General features: G+C 41.0%; 2 protein-coding genes across 2 annotated transcripts; one reads left to right on the plus strand and one right to left on the minus strand.

Annotated features, from left to right (window-relative positions):
* Positions 1-1,070: 1,070 nt before the first annotated feature.
* On the plus strand, positions 1,071-10,472 carry pcgf6 (polycomb group ring finger 6). Its single transcript, XM_005735146.1, has 10 exons — positions 1,071-1,559; positions 1,816-1,915; positions 2,175-2,271; positions 4,273-4,328; positions 4,423-4,482; positions 5,036-5,153; positions 5,867-5,894; positions 6,310-6,408; positions 9,380-9,466; positions 9,585-10,472. The coding sequence occupies exons 1-10, from the start codon at positions 1,485-1,487 to the stop codon at positions 9,633-9,635; spliced, it is 771 nt and encodes a 256-aa protein (XP_005735203.1). The 5' UTR covers positions 1,071-1,484; the 3' UTR covers positions 9,636-10,472.
* Positions 10,473-11,757: 1,285 nt separating this feature from the next.
* LOC102194143 (alpha-internexin-like) lies at positions 11,758-16,869 on the minus strand. Its single transcript, XM_005735147.2, has 5 exons — positions 16,499-16,869; positions 15,410-15,640; positions 14,578-15,105; positions 12,703-12,827; positions 11,758-12,303 (listed from the first exon to the last, which is right to left on the minus strand). The coding sequence occupies exons 1-5, from the start codon at positions 16,790-16,792 to the stop codon at positions 12,129-12,131; spliced, it is 1,353 nt and encodes a 450-aa protein (XP_005735204.1). The 5' UTR covers positions 16,793-16,869; the 3' UTR covers positions 11,758-12,128.
* Positions 16,870-25,111: the final 8,242 nt, after the last annotated feature.

The following is a 25,111-nucleotide window of genomic DNA, read 5'->3' on the forward strand; positions in this document are numbered from 1 at the left end:
TATTTACAGTAAAAGAAATAAACTTATGATCAGATTGGGGAAACAAATGGGCTTTACAGCGAGTGGAGGTAACGCCAGAGTAGCAGACCAAATCCAAGATATGACCTTTAGAATTAGTAGGAAATTTCACGTATTGTAGAAGCCCAAAACTTTCCAGACAAGAAGTAAAATCTCTGGAAAGAGGGATTTTATCATTGTCCATATGGATATTGAAGTCACCAACAATTATCAAATTTGGGGAAACTACCGAGAAATGAGTGAGAAGAGCAGCAAAGTCATTTAAAAAATCCTTATTTGGCTTAGGTGGCCGGTACACAGTACATATAATAGTGGGAGTAGATCCAAGTAGCGACGTTATCAAATGAGTGGAAGGGTGACAGGAAGAACTTTCCAGTGCTTGTGGTGAATTATCGCGAGGCCGCCCGGAGTTGCGAGGTTGACAGATGTAAACAAACTCAGATGGAGTAGAGCCATTAAGTGAAACAAAATCAATAGGCTGTTGCCACGTTTCAGTCAAGCAGCAGCCTATAGTTAACTTTCTATCAATGATCTCTGGTCACTACATTGCCTGGACTTTATTTCGTGTGGATGGAGCTCTAGTAATTAGTTTAGCCGTTCAGTTCCTTTACTAGCTATTCATTGAAGACTGTCTCAGAAGCACCCTCTGCTGTTCGCCTATTGAATTACAGCCAATTTCTGTGCAGGAGGATTAACAGGAATTTCACTGATTCATTACAAAGTGTCCATTTCCATGAGCCATAAGTATCTCATACAGCGCAGTCAACCCTTCGGTACAACACTTTCAGAGTCATTCACGGGCACATGTCACCTTGCCTGCCGAGTCAGAGTCTGTGAAGGTTCAGTTGCTTTCTAACAACAGCAGCTACTTAAACACATAAAGACAGGCATACAATTGTTTGTTGAAAGTTTCTTTAAAGAACACTTGGGAGCCACTATATATTCAATACAGTATATTAATTATATATTCGTGATAAAGAAAATAGTAGGTTTTATGTATAATTTATGCTCAAGTCTAGGGTCAGATGACATTTATTTTGAAGTACCCAGACCGGAAGTTGTAATATAGTCGCCATTCGCCGAACACGAGCGAGGGAAATTGAGTTGTTTATACGAGCATGAAGAAAGCAACAAAGTGCATTAAGTTAGGACGTGATATCGTTTTATGTTAAATGTAACCTTTAGGCATTAGTACGTCTGAAGGATGTTATTTACTTAGTCGTTTTCAGTAACGTTAGCTGCTAGACGGTTGCCGCTTTCACGTGCGTTTTTTTTCTGGTGTTGCATGTAATAAGCCAGCTAACGTTAGCCGCCTAGCCGAGCGTGGCTAACTTAAAAACAAGTTTAGCCAGACTTAAAGAAAACGTCACTCGTTAGTGCAAAGTTGAAATTTAGCCAGAGGAAGCTGTTTAAGTTTCCATTTTGGCCGTAACTAAAAGAGACGAGTGAAGGGTTTTGAAGCGGGAATGTCATCGCCTCCGTTAGGTCGCACGAGTCATGAAGGGTCAGCGAACGCATCAGACAGCGACTCCGAGGACGAGGTGCGTTTACAGGTGTTTTCCCTCACCTGTTTTTTTTTCCTGCTGTTTATTCATAATGGAGGCGGCTTTTCATGCTGTTCTGACAGTTATATCTACTGTTCAAGAGCTGTCCTGCCCACTGAACCTAGCAGAACAATGCACTACACGGAATGTACACGTTAATATAAATAGTAGCTGACGCAAAGTAATTATAAGGTTATAGTGATTTTTTTAAAATCATGTAATCATTTACGTTGGTTTGTTTATATTTCCACAGCCCACGCTCCCCCTTAATCAGTTCTATCCATACATCCGCTGTGCCCTTTGCTGTGGGTTCCTCATAGATGCCACCACCATCACAGAGTGTCTGCACACATGTGAGTTACATCTTTATCTGCTGCGTTTAATGATTTAATGTGGTGGGAATAATGGTGGTATCAGCATTTATGCAGTGCTGTGCAAAACTCTTGTAACTGCCACAAATACATGAAATATGTATATGAAGCAGTGTCTGTTTGCATAGTTTGCATTGTAAATGATTTATTTAAATGATACTTAAAAATGTTTGTGGGCATGTGAGAAATGGGTATTTGATGTCTGAAAAGTATTTTTTGTGCTTTTTCTTTCCTCCCCAAGTTTGCAAAAGCTGCATTGTGAAGCACTTCTTCTACAGCAACAAGTGTCCCACATGCAGCATTGTTGTCCATCAGACACAACCTCTTTACAACATCAGGTGAGTCTGACTATTTTGGTCATATAGGAATCATCTAAGCAACTTTCAGGTGCTTTTTTCAAAAGGGGTCAGCACAGCGAGTAGCTCTTCATGTTGTGATTTGGCAGATTTTTATGCCAGATCAGTACTATCAGTAGACAGTTTTGGTTCAGATGGTTGTACAGAGTACGGAGCAGGTGAGGAGAGAGGTACAGCAGTGAGTTCTTACAGCCTGTCATGGTTTGGTGCTGTGTTTCAGCCAATCATGTTGATTTGTCTTGTATCGTATGAGGCTGATCTGCCATGCAGTTCCATCTGTAAAGTGCTTTATATGCTGAATAACCATTATGTGCACTTTTTTAAAAAAAAATGGAACGATTTCATATTTTCATAGCAGAATATGATGAAATAAGGGTGGCTCAAGACTTTGGGACAGGACTGAAATCAGGGGAGTGGAGAAGAAATGAGTGCTTTAGTCTATCACAGTGACCCCAGCAGCCTGAGCCTAGAGACGTGTAACTACCGTAATGTCTCTTTTCCATTAGTGTCAACTTGACTCAGTTTTGGTTGTTTTCCATTAAAATTGAGTACCTCCTAAATGTGCATGGGGTTGTTATAGCAACGCGGCTAAAAGTCCCATTACGTCATTTGTACATAACACAAACACAACACAACAATGGAGGACATCGAGGTGATGGAATACCTGCTGCTCTGTCTATGACTTTTATCAGACTCTGGGAGCACAGTGTTGGCTTTTGTGTAGCCGGGTTTCAAAAATGTCTCCAAAAATGGAGTCGCTCTCATGACTTGAATGATGCCACTGGCTACCCAGTCAGTCTTTTGATGTCACATTTCAGAACATTCAAATCACGTGGAACCCTGGCTGAGTAGGCACTAAAAAGGTACCGGATACTAGGGCTGGGCCATATCATACCGTTGGCGGTATAATGTTGGGCAACGATAAAAAAAATGAAATATCGCGATAGAAAATGGGTAAAACGCACATGCGCAGTGCCTTTGTTTTCATACGCACATGGTGGAAAAAGCATGGCGGCGACAGAGAATGAGGGCGAAAGCAGATCGTTGAATGAAACGGATGAAGCAGAACTGGTTTGTAAAAATGCTGCAACTTCAGTGTGGAACTGGTTTAGCTTTCGTCCGTCAGATACACAACAAAGCACTATTTTTGGTAGAGCATGCTAGCGGGCCGTCGTTATTACCGTGTTTTGTTTTGTTTTTTGGAAAATACACTTAAAATCAATCCTTTGATTTTTCTGAAAATCGACAGTGCCCCTTATAATCCCGTGTGCCTTATGTATGAATTCTGGTTGTGTTTACTGACCTCGAAACGATTTTATGTACACGGCGCTCGAAAATCTGTCAAATGTTTTAGTACGACTTTGCTAAGCTATGAAGCCGCACCGCTTGATGGATTGTCGGAGCATTACGGCTATCGTAGGCGGAGCCTCGCAGAGTGATACGTACTGTGCTTCAACATAACATTACCGTATTGTGTGTGTATAACCTCTTTAAGTTTTGTGGATATTATACATGGTTATGCTGAGGATATGTCGGCCAGTTTCCACTGGTTTTGGTTAAACTGTCTGCAAGAAATTTGCACTGTTACATTTTTATATAACTTTAATGCACATAAAAAAACAGCTGTTTTTTTTTGTTTTGTTTTTTTGCACTAATAAAGTTGTGGAGTTGTAAAGTATTTTGTCTAGTGTCAATTATATCATCAGTTATATTGTTATCGCAAAATTTCAAATGTATATCGTGATAAATATTTTTGGTCATCTCGCCCTGCTCTACCTGATACCAGGTGCTACCACCTAATGAAAAACCCTAAAACCGATTCAAGCTGAGTAGGTACTAGTGAAAAAATGCTGTAAGGGATGCTCGCCTTTTTCCAGGGACTACTTGAACACGCATTGACCTCCCCAATGGAAACTTTAGCCATGTTTAATACGAGTATGCATTGAGATATGAGATTCACAGGTTTGTCTCGTTTCCCTGCAGGCCTGACAGACAACTTCAGGATATAGTTTATAAAATGGTTCCCTTCTTGGAAGAGCGTGAGTATGCAGGCATATGAAGCATAACTGATGTGCTGCATTTTCCAGTCCACATTTTAATGTGATCTCTCTCTTTCTCCCCCCAAAAATGCAGTTGAAAGAGAACAAATGTGCAGCTTTTACAAAGAGAGAGGACTGGATGTACCAAAACCAGGTAACATGTTTCAGCTGTTGAAGTGTAGTAAGGCCAGTACATTGTAATATACAGTATGTAAGTACCAGCTAAAGTAATAACTGACCACATGACCTTTGACAGTTTAGTGTTTAACGAGGAGCTGCTGTGCTCTTCTTCTTTTCTCTCTTATAATTTGACAGCACTGGGTTGTCATGTTAAACACAGACACATTTCCAAGAGAAGCCCGAAGCCTCAGCGCTCCCCCCTCTTTCTCTTCTGCTGCTGATGCCTTATGATTGAAATGCAAAATCCAAATTTGATGTATCGCTGTAATTCCTGTTGCTGTGGATGTTTGCTCTGTCAGCTCTCATATCCTGATTTGAATTCGTTAAAGGGCTACTTTAAGATAGACGGAGTGCTAAGGGTTGACATTTTTAGAGCTGTGCTATAATTGTGCAGCCTGTGTTACTCCTTAAACGTAGTAATGTCAGACTAGAAACGAGTAAAAATGCTTTTTAGATTTACAGATCAAGAACTGTAAGTGTAAAGATGGAGCACAGCAGTGCTGAGGGTTCTCCTTCCTCTCTTGCAGTGATCGTCTCCCCTCCATGTCCTGCTGTTATAAAGAGGCAGAAGAAGGACAACGTTCCTCAGTCTGTGTTTACCGTTCCTCCAGAGCTGGATGTGTCTCTGCTCCTGGAATTTGTTGGGTAAACATTTGTACTGTATGAGTGTTTGTATTTGTTAATCATTAGTGAGAATAACACTGTTCCCAATCAATTTACTTGTGGTCAGTCTTTCTAGCTCTTGTTTTGAGAGTTCAGTCACTGCTTTGTGGTTCCTGATTAGAGCAGTTACTGCTGTCAGCAGGATGGTGGACGATCTTTTTATGCTTTTATGAGAGACTCGTAAAAGGATGGGTGCCTTTAGTTTTTGGCTCCACATCTCAAGGCTTTCTTTAGACACTCTGTCCAAATCCTTTTTGGGGGGCAGATTTATAGATTGCTCCCTGATTGAATTGAAAAAGGCTGTACTGGTGGGAAAAAACAAAAAATAAATGAAATACTATTTTTAGAAAAATCCAAACCAATTGGAGGTGGTTTGAACTGTGCTTCAGTCATATTTGGACAGTGCTTCAGCCCTGCTGCTTAAATCTGGTGTCGGCGTCAGTTGCAGCCAGGTCAAGCAGAACGCGATTTTAATGTTTTTGTTTTATAGATAAGTTGACATCCAGATACTCAAATCTGACCTACATTAAAGATCTGATTTGAAAAACGATTGAGATGAATGAAGTTAAACATGGTTTTTCAGGTTTATTGTGCAGTTACATAGAAATACCAGCAGGTGGTTCCACTGTCTCAAACTGACAGCTTCTTTACAGCCAAAAACTTGAACATCTCTTGAATCTCTTCTTTGTTTTCAGGGCTGAAGAGGGCATCTGCAACTACAAGGTAGTCTTTAATATGAAGGCTTTTAGATGATTATAACACTTATGTGCCGTTGATTTCAGGACCTGTTAAAGGCTAGTTGTGTCTCATGTTTCCCTTTGTGGTTCTCATATATCTATAGGCTGCAAAGTTTAAATGGTTCAATCTTTTCCCGTGTTTTAGGACTCAATGCTGGCAGCTGCAGCGCGTTCCTCACTAACTTCAAGCCTGCTTACTGTAACATTAGTTTGGGGTTTTATGTGGGTGGGAGGGGGCAATGACATGGCTAGGCTACAAGAAACAGTGAGCAAAAAGTACCTCACTTACAGTTTCAGTGTAACGTTTAACAACAAGAAATCGGTGTCAGAGTTTGAGAGGGTGAAAATGTTGTCTTGGTTTTATAAATGTGTCTTATACAGTTTCTGTTTTTTCCGTTTAGCCGTTGGAGAGGCGGTACGTCCGCGTGTCAGGTGAGGCCACCGTTCGCCACGTGGAGCTCTTCATCAGGAGGAAGATGGAGCTGAGCCCATCTTGCCAGGTGAATCTGCCAGGCTTACAGCTCGGTGCAAGACTGCACACTTACAGACTTGGAAGCAGGACAGTAATAGAATTTAGCGCTACACTAAAGAGAACAACAAGTGTGTGGATATTATTCTAAAGTAGGAACAATCTATGAGCCCACAGGGCTGTCAAAGGGCGTGCAGACAGGAAATGCATGATCAATCAATCATTCTGCACACTTCAGGGCAGCATACACCTGTGGAGGATGATGCACATTGAATCGGTTTGTTTTGCATGGAAACCTGCACTCCAGGAATGTTACAGCATTAAGGCTTTTTAACGCTCTGATTTGTTCCTGCAGTTTATTTTAATGATATTTGGTTGACATAAACTCACCGGACCCTTTATTAGCTGCAGTGGGGCAAGAGATGCATTTCTGCATATCTTGATAGTAAGTAGGGATGTCGAGGGTGACTCATTTGTTATACGTTTGTTTGTTATACATGAGTATAACATGTATAATGTTATACTCATACATTGTGGATTAAACAAGAGAGAAGACCAGTCGAGTAGTTTAAAATACAGAAACTCATTGGAGAACATTGAAAACTGAGCACAGGTAAACAATGCCCAAGCAAGAGAGAGGAGGAGTGTCTGGTGGCGCTGTAGGGTCCTTGTTGTAACCCGGTAACTACCATCACACATTGTCTGTCTGAGCTCTGCTAAAAGCCGTATGAGAATTATTGAGTGTTTATCAGGATTGTCTGGAGGATGTTTCCCATTTCTTCTATGAGGCTTCTTCAGTTTCACTGGCTGATGAGAACTTCCCAACAGTTCATCTTGATGGGAGACAAGTGGAAAAGTTATCCAGACATCAAAATATAAGAGGAATGAGGAGTGCACGTGTACACGTCAGGGAATACAAGCTGAACACTGACGACTCAGCAGCTCAGGTCAAAACTCAGCAGGCTGCCGGCTTCTAAAGGACAACAGAGAGTCCTTAAATACAACTGTAATCTGATTAGAGTCTAGTTATTAGAGCAGTGATACCATATTTCTGTCTCAGAGTAGTGAACCTGCAGTAGGAGATGGCTTGTGCTGCAAATATATAAACTTAATATCAGAATTGTCCTCATTTCCAGTAGAGAAACATTAAGTGTGATCAGAGTTTTAAGGTATTTGTGCGTTTTGTATTTCGTAACACAGGGGAGAGGATTAGCAGCTTACACTGATTTCCTGGTCTCAGTGTGACACTAAGGTTTCCTGTCTGGGCAAACCTACAGGTCACTTTTTAATGAAGGAGATGTTCCAACAATCTGAGGTTCAACCTTAGCTTTTACATCTTGTTGCGCTTTAATTTATAACTGCCAGGTGTCTACGTCCTGCTTCCAAAGTTTACACACTGAGAAAAGTCAAGGCGATGTCGCTATTAGAATCATTTCTTTGAAGTATGTTTATGTCTTTGAGGGGGGAAAAAACTCATGAATTTGATGCAAAGTTTTCTTTATTTTGCGTTTACTGAGAAGTGTCCAAATTATACTTGTGGTAAGATAACTGGTAGGATGTTTGACCTGTCTTCTGCGCAGGATTTGTGGATTTGTATTAAAATGCTTGCTTTGCTAGCACAGCTGGGACTTATATACAGGCTTTGTATTGTGAGTAGGTTTGAGGTCCCAACTTCAGCCTTCTCAAGGCTTCCTGAACTTCTTTTAGATCTAAACCACTGAAGCTGTTTTCGCCATCGTGTTTAACAGTTGGTACAGATTAGGGCTGGGCGATATATCGAGTTTTTTAAAAATATCGATATATTTTCATACGAGATATAAGATGTGACAATATCGTTTATATCGATATAGCTTATGTTACGTTATAATTATATTTGTGGAGCCGCAGGTTTGCCTCTCATTCGTCCACTTTTGTCTCTACGCTGCGTTACTCGGCCTCGCCTCTCCTTCACTGAACACAACTCCCCCTCCCCCATAGCTTCATCTGCAGGCAATGACAAGATGAAAGCGGAAAATCTCCGTTAGCGAGTTACCGCGGATCGTCCCGTGCGTGGGGCTGGACGGCGTCAACGTGTTAGCGAGCTAACCACGCTAACGAGCTAACCACACTAACGACATGCAGCCCGGAGGAGCTGCACGGCCTAAAATCCTTTCATTTTCTCAAAACTCGACAGTGCGCCTTATGTATGAATTCTGGTTGTGCTTACTGACCGCGAACCGATTTTATGTGGTACACAGCGCTCAGCAATCTGTCAAAAAATGTTTTAATATGACTTTGCTAAGCTACGGAGCTGCACCGCTTGATGGATTGTCGGAGGATTACGGCTGCCGGGGCGGAGCCTCGCGGAGTGATACGTACTGTGCTTCAACGTAATATTACCGTACTGTGTGTGTATAAGGACCACAAATGGCACCTGTTCAGAGACGTGGTGCAGCTGTGAAATCTGTCTCTTTGTTATTATGCTCAGCGTCTATTAGTTTACATTTTGACTGCACAATTGTGAGCTTTTTGTTATGCACAAAAACAACATTGTTTTCTTTTATTTATGGACCATGATTATTTAATAAATGCTGATAATTTATTTTTAAGTAATTTCTTCATGTACATCTACGCTGTATGTAAATAAAAGTGCCCGTGTGACATCTGGGACACAGTGTGACTAAGAACTCTCTTTTTGTTCTTAACTTATGGCTTTAAAAAAAAAATCGAGAGATATATCTTATATCGCCATCCAGCTAAAAAATATCGAGATATGAATTTTGGGTCATATCGCCCAGCCCTAGTACAGATTTCTTGAAATTAAAGACTTTACCTTTCCTCCTGATAAATATGGCCACACTCCTCCTGAAGGTCTTTTTCTTTGTCAGGATCTGTTACAAACTGCGAATCCAGAATTTTGTACCTCAGCTTGGGGGTCTGGATTGAATGCCTTGATTTTTACCCAATGTTCTCGCTTGGAATCACTGTGATGGTCTGTAATGCTGTCTGTGTGTGTCCGGCAGGTAGATGTGGTTTGTGGAGATCACCTCCTAGATCACTACCAGTCACTCAAAGAAGTACAGAACTTTGTGGGCAAAGATGCACTACAGGTTAGAACCAGAAAAGCACGTGGTAGGACTAACCTGTAATAACATTGGAAGTTTTACAGAAGGCTGGGGGTTATCATCCTGTGAGTAATCACTTTGCTTTTGTTTGTCTTTCCTCCAGGACGGTTTGTTGGTGCTACACTTTGGCTTGGTGCTGCCCTCCCAGTCTTAAATATGAGGCGTGGATTTAGCCATGATCTGAACTGCTGAACTGACATTTTGGTCTTTGTTTCTCTTTATAAGACTCGTGTCTTCATAAAGGTCTTGGATTTTAGACTCTAATGAATTGTTGCTAGCTGATTACAAAACATATAAAATTCAAACCTGAACATAGCCACATTTGGCACCTGGCAAACTTTAATGTATTACTTCTTCATTGAGCAGACTGGAAAATGAACTGTTTTGATTGAATTTTTAACAAACAAGATGATTATCTTTAGTTCATAGTTACCACAAATCTGCTGGACACAGATGACATCCATCTGAACTACTCGGTACCCACGTGTATAACATGAATTTGACCTGATAAATGAAGATGACACATTTCTGTTCCTGCTAGGCTGTTGTTTGAAGATTTGTTTAAAACTGTTTGCTACTGTTTCTGTAGCGGAAACTGGACTGAACCACTGTGACTGGATCTGAAACTTGTAAAGCTGCTATAGCAGTATAGGCAGCATCTGTCTAGTTTACCCAACTTTTTGCAACCCAGGGATTGTCTTTAATGATTTATGTTGACTACAAAGCTGTGATTTAAAGGGCTGCAAGAAAAGGACTGCCACTACCAAAGATTTATGTATGTTAACGCTTGCTTCTTAGAGCTTGATAGTTTTTTAAGAGCTGTTGACTTCCTTCTGCTGTTAATAGAAAAAACTGATCAGCTCAAAAATACTTTGAGTACAAAAACAGTTATTTAAAGGGAGTTTGTATAAAGTCTTTGATATGGTTTGGTAAAAAAATGTTTGTACTTGCTTTTGTCAGGTTGAATTAATAAAAGCACAACTGAGAAATATTTCCTGATTCATCCTTGGTCTCTGTTTTTAGAGATTTAGAAAGATCTGAACGGATGGACTAAAGCATTTTAAATTGTTCAGATTTTATAATTTAGCGTATTAAGTAGTTTCCTATGAAAAATCCATAAGCATTTGTCTCCTTCTGGGCTCAAATCTGTGAAATTGCTTGTCGTTAGGCAAACATGTAAAGCGTTACACTATGGATCCTTGTCCATAAACAGTACACCTAACCTACATGGTTCCTATGGGGGAAATGACACTAGTGTCAATGTTCCACCAGTGGCGCACATGCTGCCACTACATACTGTGCAATAAAAGCCTGTAGATCAGGGACGTCAAACTCATTTTGCATTTAAAGTGGACCGTTCCAGTTCAAGTCAGTCATATATAAAGTGGTAAATCACAACTGTCGTCTCAAAGTCAAACTCTCCTCTTTGTCAGTGTAAAGAGGTTTAACTGCTCATTTAGTCTGAAATGTTTTAACCTCCTAAGACCCGAACTCTTCCACAGCAGCATTTTTAATTTCTATTTGATATTTGGGCTGATTGGGTCCTGATCATTGTAAAAACAAAGAATTAGCAGTTGTTGTTTTTTTTGCCCAATTTTTGTTTCTAACAAAAATAAGAGTCACATGTGAGGATATTTGTTTAAAATTTTGCTAGAACAGTAGCATATAATGTCCTCGTAAGTGGATATCAGGCCCTTGTACAGCAAAATTGAGTATTTTGGTCTAAATAACCCAAAATGTGATGTCAACATTTGTGGACGCCAGGTCCTAGGAGGTTAATATAAGAAAAGGGACAATTTTAACCTTGCGTCTGTGTTTCTACATGTTTTTTAAAAAAAAAAGCAGCTATAGTAAATGAAAGAAATATGCCAGCACGACTTTTTGGGTTTTCATTGTAAGAAATAAATGTGTAAAATTGTAGAAAAGGTTCTGGTTGCCCAGATTACCTTGTAAAATCATTCACAAATATTTTTTCTGTGGTAGGTAGTGAAAAAAACATGAACTTTCCATCATTTGATTTTCTATTAACTATTTTTCCAAAGCCATGCAGTGAGCCAGATTGGAGTCTTTTCCAAGCAAAGCCAAGCCTTATGATCACCACCCCTGCATTAGATTATAGAAAGCATGTGGCGACAGTTATTTGCTTAACACATGATTAGGAGCTTGTTGATAATTGTTAGAAACTCACGAAAGCAGTTGGAGAAGCTAGATTTATTGTTCCATTCATTAAAGTATAACATCTGTCTGCCACCTCGAGTCATCATAAGAAACCGCAGTTCCAGTCATGTAATTTTATTTGCTTATCATTTTAGTGATATCCAAGTGGAACTGACAACCTTAATTTGTGGGTAAATAGAAGCCATGCCTTCAAGTCTAAGCAATGTCTGTTTCCTCTCATTTCATACAGGTTTGAGTGCATGAAACTGCAGCAGCAAAATGAAAGATTCCCCATTAACATTTAGTACTAAGGTTAATGTTTGGAGTGTCATGTTAGCTCTCTTCGGTTGTTAATGGAGATATTTAAAACTACAACAAAAATGTCAAATACAGGATGCTGACTATGACTCAAAACACTGACTTTAGAGACTACTTCCAAAACGTCTGTTTCAGACTTAACAACTATGATGTCAGATTTCCCCGTATATCTTCAGTTGTTGGAGTTGATGTCCGCCTCGTCTTTATCCTCGCTGACGTCTTTGAAGCTTTCCTTCGCGCCTCCTTCTTTCTCCCTCCTGGAGGAGCTGGTTGAGGCTCGAGGTTGGTAGGTGTAGTTGAAGGACATCCCTGAGTTAAAGTGGGTCTCCTCCCCTTCCAGCAGTTTCCTTATAGGATCATAGGAAACAAATGTCAAGCTGCACACAAATAGAGTACATCAAGAGATAGCCAGTTTGATTTTCAGAGGAACTTCAATAAAAGGTTAACACACTGACATTTACTTTTCTGCAACTGGTATGAGGGTAAATTAAAGCCTCCCTACTGTATGGGCGTGCCAATTAATTGTTAGGAACGATATTTATGTATTCGTAGTTATAGTTTCAATGAGACTGAGGGAGTACATGTAACTTGAAGAGGGTTTATTTGAACTTTATTTTGGGAAAACCTCATCAGACAGTGCTATTCTGCGTGGTCTTTGAACTAAAACAATACCTTTAATCAATACATATGTTATTTGCTCTTTAAGCTAAAAGATAGGGTTGCATTTTCTTGAATCCACTTAGCACCTATAAGCAGCGATCTCGATGTCCAGGGCCATCTTGACATTGAGCAGGTCTTGATACTCTCTCAGATGATGAGCCATCTCGCTCTTCAGGTTCCTCAACTCAGTATCCAATTGGCTAATAGTGTCCTGTTACAATGGAAATGAGACAATAGATGTAGAATATCAGCACTGTCAAATGAATGACACCAAAACAGAGTTGTTTTTTTTAAATCAGTAGCCGTACTTTTTCTGTTTTCTGAGTCATTTTCTGTGATATTTCTTTTTCCTGTAGTTTCCTGTAATAAAGACGCCTCTAAAGTTTATTAAGGGATTTCCTTTTTGTCTCAACAACCTTTGGACTAAGCTTTACTGCCCGTAAAAAGCCAGTGAAAGCCAGATGGCCTTCCGGTATCCGACTGAGCAGGTCAGATGTTAAGCTAATAGACATTCAGACTTAATTCACTAGAACTGCTACAGCCACAGAGGCTGATTAGACTGCCGACCACACACCAAAGCTCAACTCTGTGCCACAGCTTACACATGTTTTAAATATTCATTTCCCCAAAAAACAGAGCCAGAACTTTTTACAGATAGTCAAGTGTCCCCCTATTTTAGCCTCAATACATAATTTTGTGTATTTGTTTTTAAATTTTTTGTTGTTAGAGGAAAAAATGTTGCTAATTCTGAAGCTAAAGCTAGCAAGTAGCTTGCATAGCCTAGCACATGAAAAAAACAACCAACTAGCATGGACCTTTCCAAATGTAATAAATGCTTTTATTAGCATCTCTAAAGCTCACTGAATAATATGTCTTTTCTCTGATTCATAAGGAGGCTCTCAGAGTCCCCCTGTTTCTTTATGATCTAATTTATGCTAAACTAAGCTAACAATCTCACCGCCATAGCATCATTTTTAATAGTACAAACATGAAAGTGGTAGTTTTCTTCTTCATTGAACTATATTGTAGTGAATATTGCATCTTCTCAAATAAAGATGAGTGGTCAATTTCCAGTGGTCAGTGGTGGGTTTGGTAGTGGCAGACACAAAAATAAAACCCAAGCCCCCAAATTTCAGTTGGAGAAAGAGATAATCAGATGTGCATGTCATGTTCAGGTATGCCTGAAAATATTTAATAAAGCGAACACCACTAAGATGCTGAGGGCTGTTAATTTGCAATAGTTACATGAAGTGTAAGGAAGTTATGGGTTTAAACAACCAAGGCTAAGCCTATCTTTAGCTAAAACTTTGAGTGTGGCTGTAAATTTTTTCCATTATGTTTACAGTTGAGTTGTTCAGATTGGGTTTTAGCTGAGATACATAAAAAATAAGAAATGGGTTCTAATTAACAGGCACACCATCAATCGGATCTAATTATTGAATGAATGTCACGGTAAACCCTGAGAGTATTTAAAAAATAGCTTTCAGAGAGTCTTTGATCACAATTATTCTGTAGGATTATCTGTATGCTGGATTCCTTCTACTAAATCCTTGACACCATGGGGACACCGGGGTGTGTGATGTTAGCCAAAAGCTTTACTCAAGCTGTGACATAATTGATGATTAACTTGACCTTGATATCTGCAGACTTTCAATCCTATTATTCTACAGGTTTACAGATAATTATGACCTCCTTCCAGGATTTCTCCCAAACGATTAAAAAAAAAAAGTTGTCTCAACTTTGGCTTTTTACAGTTTCAGTTCTTACTCAGATTTGATCGAATAATCCTTCATCCAGCGAGCGTATATGAGTAGCACAGTATTTCTGCCTCTTATTGTTGCTGTTTATGTCTCACAAAAACTGCATGGAATTTGTGGTTCTAGTTCTGCTTTAACTGTAGGTTTATGCATGAATCATAACATAATGTACAAAAGACTGCTTTAAAGGTACTGTTTGCTTGCCTGCATTGCTGTGACTTCAGCATTGTGTGTATCCTCCATCTCTGAGATCTGCCTCTCCAGAGACTCGTTGGCACCCCTTAGGGTCTCTATCTCAATGGTCTTGGACTGGAGCTGCCTCCTGAACTCACTGATCTCCTCCCTGCTGGCCCTCATGGCCTCGTTGCTCCTCGTGGCCTGCTCGCTGAGGCTCGCAAACTTGCTCTTGTACCACTCCTCAGCCGACTGCAAGTTCTTGGAGGCAATGGACTCGTACTGGTTGCGGATCTCCTTCAGCGCTGAGGTGAGGTCTGGTTTGGCGAGCTCAACCTCCACAGAGACCTGCTGCGCCTCCATCATGCTGCTCAGCTCCTCAATATCTTCCTCATGGACTTTCTTGAGGAAGGCGATTTCGTCCATCAGGGACTCCACCCTGCGCTCCAGGTCCAGGCGGACAGCGGCGGCATCGTCCACGTCTTTTCTGAAGGACCTCAGGGTCTGTTCAGCTTCTTCCCTCGCTCTCACCTCCTCATCATACTTTGCACTTAGCTTCTAAAATGAGACAAAACAGCAGGGTTAAGAAGTGAGAAAGTGCTAGAAGTTTGATTCTAATGTGGATTCTAGCTCTGAAACAAGCTGCCCCCTTCATGCCTGAAAGAATGAAGCTAAAAACTGCAGTTCCTCTTATTTCCCCCCTTTGTAACAACTGTGCTGGAGATGATCTCTTTAATATCATCCATTTAAATGTTTGTGTCCATTTTTAAGTACAGTCTATGTTTTTGTTTGTTTTAACTCAAATTCGAACAGAGGAGAAACTTCTTCCTTTTGCCTCTTCAAACCTGCCCTTTTCTCTCACCTGCAGCTCGTCCTCCATGTTGTTCCTCTCGATCAGCACTCGGTTCTTTTCCCTGTTCAGCTCCTCCAGCTGCGAGCGCAGGTCCCTCATCTCCTGCTGGTAGAGATGAGCGATGCGGGGCCGCTCGCTCTGCTTCTGCCGCAGGGTCACCAGCTCTGTCTCCAACACTTTATTCTGCTGCTCCAGGTGTCTGACTTTATCGATGAACATGGCAAAGCGGTCATTGAGACCCTGTGCAACAGAATAAACACTTTTTTACTACCAAAAAATATTTGGCATATTCAATACATGACAGGCAGCAAACCGGAAGCTGCCTGTGGCTGTAGCTTAAGAAGTAGAGCAGATCATCTGCTGATCGGTGGTTCGATTCCTGGCTCCCCCCGTCTGCATGCCCAATATCCTTGGGCAAGATACTAACCCAAGTTACTCTCCAATGCATAGATCGGAGTGTGAATGTTAGTTAGAAATCACTTAAAAGAATAGAAGAAAGTGCTTGCGTGAATGTGGCATGTTGTATAAAGCGCTCAGTGCTCTGGGAGAGTAGAAGCGCTATATAAGAATCAGTCCACTTTGTTTCTGTCCTCTAACTTCAGTATGTAGCCCACTCAATAATGTTAAATAAATTTTTTGATAATAAATGAATAATTATACCTTAAACATGAACTGTAAAAAATGTCAGAAGCTTTTTTTGTTGACTGTCACATCTATTTTGTTAATAACACATTTAAACAACAGAAGCTGACCCAAAGTCCTTTAGAAACAGGCGCATTTATCTATTTATTTATTTACTGGCCAACAAAGTTGGCTCTCGTGTTAGCAGTTGTTGTATCCATGTCCAGAATGTGTCTGCTGCCCTTCAGAATTAATCTGTCACTTTCCTTTGGGCTCTATTTTGGTCTTCATCTAACTCGGAGGGAAGTATCTGCTTCTTTGTCATTAAGTCCTGCAACCTTGTCTGAACTACGCAGGTAAGTAAACAGTAAGGTGTAACGGTCCACGGTGAGCTCGTCGTCAGGGGTGGCCCCTTTACACTGCTGCGCATTCTTTCCTGCAACTCCTCTTCGTTTCTCGGGCTGTGATCACACCTACCTGCAGCTGCTCCTTCTCGTTGGTTCTGATCACTTTGAACTCATTGCTGACCACGGAGGTCTGGGACAAGTCTAGGGAGGCGGTAGGCACCGTAGAGAAAGAGGTGGAGGTCCGTCCTCCCCGTCTGTACAGGGTCACAGAGGACGCGCTGTTGCGCGACGCTGCCATGGATCGAAGGCTCGGGGAGCCCCGCGGAGACCCACCGCTCATGCGAGAGGAAGAGACGGGGAATCTCGGAGAATCCCCGAAAATCTTCCGATAGGAGGACGACGTGTAGCGGTCTCCGTAGCTCATCTTTGCTGTGACTCAGAGATAACACCGTGACGCGTAAAGAGATTTTCAGGAGCTTATAAAACTGCGGGTGGAGCGAACCATTTACGCACAGCGGGAATGGTAATAATTGCCCAGCGGAACGAACACGCTGAACGAAGTTTAGCCATTCAAGAAAAGAAAAATCAAGCTGATAACTTTTCCCATATTTCAACTTCGTCTGTGTTTTATTTTGTGTGCACTGAGAAAACAAAACATGAAGGAACAGATGGAATTAGCCACGAAGACTTCACCTCTCCTTATCTGTGCGTGTGTGTGTGTGCGCGCGCGCGCGCGTTTGTGCGTGTGTGTGTCTTGTTTGATGGATACTTGTTATTAGCGCAGATCAAGCTCTGTGGTTGAGGGGAGAAAGAAGAAAAGTTTGTAGTATGAGCCAAGCAAAAGTCGCTTAAATTCAGAGACGTGAAGAAAATTGTCTGAAAGAGACGAACATGAGTCTTCTTGTCTTCCTCGGGCCCAAATCAAATGATGGTGTTGTGCCAAAAACGGATTGCTTGTATTTAAACTGCTATAAATAACTTGTTGGTGTATAATATGTGAAACATATGTCAAATGTATCATGAATGATATCACGTCATCTTGAGCAACAAACAACATTCCTGTAACAAGGTAGAAGCCGCAATCAGTTTTTGGCGGTGAGTTTTATGTATCCTTTATGTATGCAGTTAAAAAAAATATTGTTGACTTTAAAAATGTCTCTTTTAAGAGTAATCTGGCCAAGAGGACAGCTGAAATTGCAACAAATGCAAAAATAGTTCTGTAAATATATAACGTGGACAAAAGGGAGCTGATTGATTATAATTTATTTATTTATTAACCTTTATTTAACCAGGAAGATCCCATCGAGATTAAAAACCTCTTTTTCAAGGGAGACCTGGCCAAGATAGGCAGCAGCAGATGTCTCACAGTTACAGAAATTATAACGTAAGTACAATAACACAGTCACAAAGATACTTGAAAAACAGGTAATTTTTTAATTTTATATATACCCCTTTGTAATACCTGTTCACCAAAGTCTGTTTAGCAACATACGTAACGATATTACACATAAAAAACACACGGAAACATTGGAAATCAGTTTTTGGCACAACAACGGCTCACGGTCAAAATCACTGGAGTTCTTCCAGACCCAAAAAGTGCTCCATGTTTCCTGGTTCGCCATTTTTGACTTGTATGTATGTTTTTAGATATTTCTTTTCACTGTGCAGGGCTGTAACACCCACCTAATTGTGCACGTTGGACCCCAGCCAAACCTAAAACCATGTTTAAACTTCCTCACTCTCGTTGTGACTCTCAGTCCCAAACTTTACAGATTTCAAGTCACAAATATTGTGCATGGTCGCATTTTTAAAGGCTCAACAACAAAAAAGAAGAAGAATAAAAATATGCCAAACTGGCATCCTCACCCTAACAGCTCCTCCTCTCTGCCACTTTGAACACTGCTTCCGCGGGTCGTGTCTCCATGTGCGTTGTTAAAGCTTTCCAAGAACCCGACAGAGCTGGTCAGATGTTAAAGCTATCAACAACTGAACTAAATGAAACATTAAATAATATGTTTAAAGTTATAACTTTCACATTTAATGAAAGTTTGATATTATATGGAAGAAGACGCCAGAAGTCCAAAGTAACACGATATTTAAAATCCCCATGTATCAGTCCTATATTCACATATGTTGTTAATACAACAATGCCAGTACGAAAAATAGCTTTTAATAGCTCTGTATAACATTATAATCACTTTAGATCAATCTATTCACCTTGAAGGAGAGGTCAGAGGTCAAATGTAACATTTTTTTTTATATCTTTGTACTTTCTATATGCCATTCTAGATTCAAACTTTTAGGGGGACTGCATGCAGTGCCTTGTAATTAATATTAATGGAATATGCTGTTTGCAAATGTACTCAACTATTTTCACATTTGTAAGCCTCAATTCAGTTGGATAAACATCACAATGTTAATCTGCTTAGTTGGATGACCAATTATAGTGTTTAAGAATAATCAGAGTGAATAATCAGAGATTTCAATCTAATCCACCTCTTGTAGGGTGGAGCTTTTCCTTATCAAACCAGAGGCAAAGGCTCAGTCATTAAAGAAGTTAAAGAACTATTTGTGGCAAAGAAGACAAAATGAGAAACATTATTTCAGACTGCTAATCACATAGAGGCAGTCGACCAAATCATCAAGCACTTAAAATAGCATCATTCTGTACAGACAATGGAAAATCACCCTGCTGCTCACAGACCTGTACGCCAAGATAACTGGTAACATTAAATATTAACTGGTAATATTATGTTTCATATTAAAGTTTTTGAATTCATACAAACCCTCCCTTTATTATGCAGACTCAGCATAAAGCATCATGTACCCCAATTTCACGAGTGGAGAACAGATTTGTACTCCATCACATGAACGTAGTGGCACCATCGTGTTCAGCCACGTTTAGAGTGACAGAGTACAAATCCTGTAAAATGCCACCATTCAATATACTCTGTATAGAATTTGCACTGGCATTTTGTAAGTGTGCTTCTGAAGAAGATGCAAAGTATCCATGAAAATAGTAATAATGAGTATCTGCGAAAAATAACTTGTTTTTCCAGCAAACTTCATTATCTGTTCCCCCCCCCCCCCCCTCTCTCCTCATTACTCAACTAGAAACTACAAAAAGACAAAAATATCATCTCATAAAAATTACTATAGTATCAAGTTGGGGGTCCATGACTGATTACAGTACAGCACACGGCTTAATTATGTAAAATCATCATAAATGAATGTGGGAATTTTCATAATTTTCTGTGATTTTGACTAGATCTCCACTCTTTTCTCTCTCTCTGTCCTCCTCTCTCAGACTTTATGCCATCATCCAAAAGTTAAATAACAGTGAATAAAAGTCATAAACTGATCCTTATCAATCTATAACAACATTCAAACTGAATACGGTTTGAATATTTGGACATAGACAGGTAACATCATTTTGACTTCCTGGATGTGGAACTGCTAAACAATCACTGACGCCCAATTCGATCAGAATAGGAACAAAATTTTTTAACAAACTAAAATAATAAAGTTCATCAGCTCCTTGGCTGGCAACTCAAGATATATCAGCAAACTAGTGGATCAGAAGGTCAACGCTAATAATCTCTAGTGATATAGGCAACATTAGCAAATGTTTTTGACGCGATTTAGAGAACAAATAAAAATAAGCAGACACTTTATTAGCCACAAAAACAGTTGGCTCAATGCGCTTTATGTTGTAAGGTAAAGATCCTACAGTAATACAGAGAACAACCCAACAATACGACCCCCCCTGTAAACAAGCGCTTGGGTGACAGTGGGAAGGAAAAACTCCCTTTTAGCAGAAAGAAACCGCCAGCAGGTTTGGCTGAGCCATCTGCCTTGGCCGGTTGGGATGAGGGGAGGAAGACAAGACAAAGACATGCTGTGGAAAAGAGCCATAAATTAAAAATAACCAATAAATGAATGGAGAGTGGTGTATAAACACAGTGAGTGTAAACGGTGATGATGATTTCCTTTTCCTATCAAGTGAGGAAGAAAGTTTCCACACAGCTTCTGCCCTGACTCTGTTCTCAGTCTGTGGACAGTTAGTGAAGTGGATGGCTGTATCTGCGCGTGTCTTTGCAGCAGCGTCTTGTTTATTTTCAGCCAAATGAAAATCAAAGCATGACGTTTCCACATTCTCGGGGCGCATTTTACGCACGTGGCGCAGCAGCCGCAACTTCATTGAGAAGGATATATTTAGATCTCCTAACACGAGATTAATCCCACAGTGTTCACGTGCAGTGATTTGTTACTCACGGACAGCTTTTATGCGCAGATCTCAAGTCTAAAACAACATCTGGAACACAGCCGCGTCTCCATGACGAGTCCAGCTCTGTCACCGCTGTGGGCACGTTTATTTTCAGCTGAATCCAAAGAGCATTTCCTTCGGACGATCAAACATCCTTCTGTCTGAGTTTAAAGGTCTGCCGCTTCAGATCAGAGCGTCTCAGAGGCAAAAAGGCGCACAATGAGGGCTTGATGTGATGAACGCCTGTTACATCTGTTGTGATATTTTGATACCATGATAGCATTTACAGGATATTGTTTTATAGTGATATCATACATGAAACTGTTACTCAATAAGGCCCATTTACTAGTTGTTTTTCTCTTTCTCTGTGACCCAAGAATTAATGTGTAAGACTCACAGGCTGGTACCCCAAGGTCGAAAACACCACAGAGACGAGACCACTTCCTTACTCCCATCCTCCCTTTTTCTTTATCTCTTAGAAAAGGCTCGTTAAAGGCCAGGTGGTTTGTTTCAGAATTCACTAATGAAAGAACTCTGTATTCTATGTCTAGGAGTGTATTTTGCTGGGATGATCATAATTTGTAGCTGAACTGATAAACTACACAAAGGATACTTCTTTAGGCAGGAAGACGTTTCCTTATTTGGTCTGTACCGGTTTGAACTGGGAAAACTGACACACGAACCTTTTTCTCTCTATATAAACTGTTGTGTATCAAATAAACCTTTGAGTCGATTGGGAAGGCAACCTAAAGCAGTCTCTGTTTTCTTGTTCTCCCAAGCTGCTCCCGAGCTCGTACTAACACGCTGAATGGCATACCTGAGTGTTACTTTAAATAATTAGGAATCTTAGAAGGAAAGGACAGAACTCTGCTTATCGGTGCTCGTGCCTTGGAGGGAAAACCGGGATGGACATTTTTTCCTTCAACATCATTAAGGATAACAACGCGATATGACAACAGCGATGAAAACAAATATTACTGGACCATAAATGGATCGATACACTAACTCTAGCCGTTGCTGCTCCATTGTGGTGGTTCAACTCTTACATCTTTTCATTCGTCGCCTGTAGCTCACCGAACCGGCGTGTGTCTGCAAACACATGAACATCAGTGCCGTAAAAGAGACTTCCTCTAAATGAATTCACACGCAAACTGAAGTTATGTCACATTAATACAATCAGTGTGACTGAACGCCAACATTTCCCAGGAGTATTTGCGGTTGTGCACGCCCCCACCGCCTGAGGGCGCAGCAGGACACGAATCAGAAAGTGGTAACCCAAAAAAGTCCAAACAAATATTTATCGTGGATCTCCGCGTAAACGCCAAATTTTAATCGTCTGGATAAATCCTGCTACATATCAGCTTACCTAAACTAACTCTTTCATCCGTCTCACTTCCAGCACATCACATCAACACAGTTTCTTGTCGTGAGTCTCTCACAAGTTTTCTTATTTTCGTGCACGGAGACTGCAACCAGTGCGCAAATGCTCAGCTGGTGTCCTTTAATGTGTCATAGCTTACTGACAACACAGGGAGGGCTGATGTGGTTAATGTCAGGGCCTTTTTTGAGTTATGTTGCTGCCAACAAAATCAAGGTGGGCTATTCCTCATTAAATTGTAAAATGTCTCATTATGCATATGACGGGGAACTTGGTGTCTGTTTGTAAATGTTTTTATTTTTGTAATCCTTACGAAGATCCTATCTCTAAGGATGTTTTTACTTTGTCCACTCAATGGAAATTCCAGCATAGGTGGATTTTTGTCAACCATAACGATTCTTATTAGTTTCAGAAGCTCTCCCTAAAGAGTTTGGGGCTTTTTCACGTGTTTGTCTCCTGGGTACTGCTGCATTAAACACTCCAAAGGCACATTTGAGGACTTTCAGAGGGCTTTTTTTAATGTCACACACATACACACACTGACGACGTGAAAACAATAACAGCTACACTGTTGTGGTTGGTGATTACTCATACTGGTCTGGGGCAATAAAAACAAAAAGAAATTTATAATGCAGTTCCTTCACATTTCCAGTAGATGTCACAGAAATCCAGAGTTATTTTCCACACATCTCACACTTTAGAAGTTCAATGCTAATACTGTCCAATTGTGTGTGTGTGTGTGTGTGTGTGTGTGTGTGTGTGTGTTTTCATTCAGACAAATCTAAAAATGAAGCGCTGACTTGAATTTGAGAGTTCAAAATGATCGTGTATTACTTGAACTGCATCACACTGCTATTTCTGTTTCTTGTCAGTTTTATAGGAAGTGAAATAGGTGAAGTCAGAAACTCGTTGGAGCACCAGTTACTGAGTGGCAAAGCTTTTTTTTAAAACCATTTTTCTGCTCACTAACAGTCAGATAACTATGGTTGCTGGTCAGACCACAGTTTAGACACGTCCATTTTCTTCCACTTATCCTTACTAGGGTCGTGGGGGTGCTGGAGCCTGTCCCAGCTACCATAGAACTAGGCAGGGTACACCCTGGTCAGGTCACCAGTCTATCGAAGGGCTAAAACCATTTGCACTCATGGGTAATTTAGAATCTCTAGTTAACCTAAGCAGCCTAACCTAACACAAGGAACCAGCCAGATGGTGGAATCAAACTGAGGACCTTCTAGCTGTGAGGCAACAGTGCTAATCGCTGTGCCACCGTGTGGCCCAGTTAGCTTACAGTTCAGTTTTTATTCCACAGACATATTTGTAAAACTGCCTCCAGCTTCATTGCTGTCTACAAATCATCACTCTACAGTGGGAAAGTGAAACTAAACGCTGCTCCAGAAACTACCTGCTATGGTCGGCCACTCATACTTGTCCTCAGAGCCTTACTAAGCAGTGCTGAGAGCGCTAACACAGGGGCGTTAATGATGAAGAAGTCCTTGTAGAAAAATATATTAGTGGAGCTTCAGAAGATCCTTGACAGCTCCCAAACTGCTGCAGACCAGCAAAAACATTCGGCACACAACCAAAGTGCACCATGCAGAACAACTCCCAGGACTAAATGCTTCTCCCTAAGACCTCTGCAGGGTTACGACAAAGACTGTCAGGTAAAAGTCCCCGATTGTTATGCGGAAGAAGCCCAGAAACAGGCAAGCATCAGAAGAACTGAGCCACTACAAACTCTATGACATCAGACAGAAATATCAGGTAGATACAAAAGAGATGGACATGGGAAGAAAAAGAGAATTACAACAATCTTATGGGGTAAAACTCCAGTTTTGGAAGATTAACCTCTCAGTGATGCTGCCAGCACACAGTAGGATATTATCTCCCAGCCAAAGCCAGCTGCATGAGGCCCCGTAAGGGATCCAGCAGGGTGGAGTGCAACCAGGCATGTCCACGGATATCTTTCAACACTCTAGGAGAAGCAGCTCAGTAACGACAGCAAAAATGAAGTCCATTCTCCAAAGTAGCTCCTGCGTGAAAGAGCTATTTCATATAAGAAATAGAGGTGACAGTAGTTTTATACCTCGACCATCAGATGGCCGTGATATGTCTTCCTACCTATGACACACAAAGTATCATCTCTAGTCTGCAGGACGCCTGCACCTTCCCCAACCTGTAGCCAGGCAGAATGAAGACTGACCACGACCCGTCAACTGTGAAAGCCCCATTTAAATGCTCAAATCCAACTATATTCAGAGGGTTTGGTTCTTAGCTTACAGTCTTCTCTACACACTGACACTTTTCTTTTAGAGGGTTTCCACCAAGAGCTGCATAAATGGACAGGAGCTACCTGCTCAGGTCAGAATTTAGGAATAAAAAATGAAAAAGGTGCTCCAAGCAATTAGCATTAAGTTTCATCTGGACCAACAAGATCTGTTTCCCCCCCAAAACTGGGAGGATACATGTCATCCATAGATTTCACAGACTGTGGCCAATGCAAGTCAGTCTTTGGTCTGAATTCACTGACTCAGAAATCATCCTTCATGTTTCTTTATATTTATGTGAATGTGTCCCCTGCGCTCCCACCCACCTGCCTTTAATGGTCAATGGGAACGATTTCCGTGGAGGGAGCGGGAGCTTGGAGTGAGGGTGGGTGTGTGTACGGGTCTGGCGTCCCTTTAAACTGCACACTGAGTTACTGTTGAGGGCTGCGTGACTCCTCGCCGCCGTACCCGCTTCCGCACAGGCGCGATTGGCCGCCACCGCTGTGTGGGCGGGACACGAAACAGTGACTCAGCTCTGAGTCACTGCACGACATGTCTGTCACAGAGCGAAGTGTGACGCGTTCACGGACTTCAGGAACAAACGACTGATAAAGAGACTCAAAGTCAGACTGAAACATGGCGAATTTTACAAAACACATCTCCGTGTTATGAACCACATGTATAATATGTTTAATAGGCTTTCGTAGGCAACTGAACCTCCACACTGAGTGATTTCTTTTCGTTCAGGAGCAGAATTCAAAGAATATTATTTGTCCCATGACACTTGAATGCAGCACGAGGCTGGCCGATATTACAAGACTTCGCATTGGCGGC

This window comes from Pundamilia nyererei, unplaced genomic scaffold (assembly GCF_000239375.1).
Source record: "Pundamilia nyererei isolate P.nyererei 1_Seehausen unplaced genomic scaffold, PunNye1.0 scaffold00062, whole genome shotgun sequence".
NCBI classification, from domain to species: Eukaryota; Metazoa; Chordata; class Actinopteri; order Cichliformes; family Cichlidae; genus Pundamilia; species Pundamilia nyererei.

Bases quoted from the DNA above. Each gene is read 5' to 3' on its own strand.
- LOC102194143 (XM_005735147.2), bottom strand. From the start codon at position 16,792: ATGAGCTACGGAGACCGCTACACGTCGTCCTCCTATCGGAAGATTTTC. The intron at 15,106-15,409 runs GTGAGAGAAAAG...GTCTCATTTTAG, and splicing joins ACATGGAGGACGAGCTGCAG to AAGCTAAGTGCAAAGTATGA. The intron at 12,304-12,702 runs GTGCTAAGTGGA...TGATCCTATAAG, and splicing joins ATCGAGATCGCTGCTTATAG to GAAACTGCTGGAAGGGGAGG.
- pcgf6 (XM_005735146.1), top strand. From the start codon at position 1,485: ATGTCATCGCCTCCGTTAGGTCGCACGAGTCATGAAGGGTCAGCGAAC. The intron at 4,483-5,035 runs GTAACATGTTTC...CCTCTCTTGCAG, and splicing joins ACTGGATGTACCAAAACCAG to TGATCGTCTCCCCTCCATGT. The intron at 9,467-9,584 runs GTTAGAACCAGA...TCTTTCCTCCAG, and splicing joins TGGGCAAAGATGCACTACAG to GACGGTTTGTTGGTGCTACA.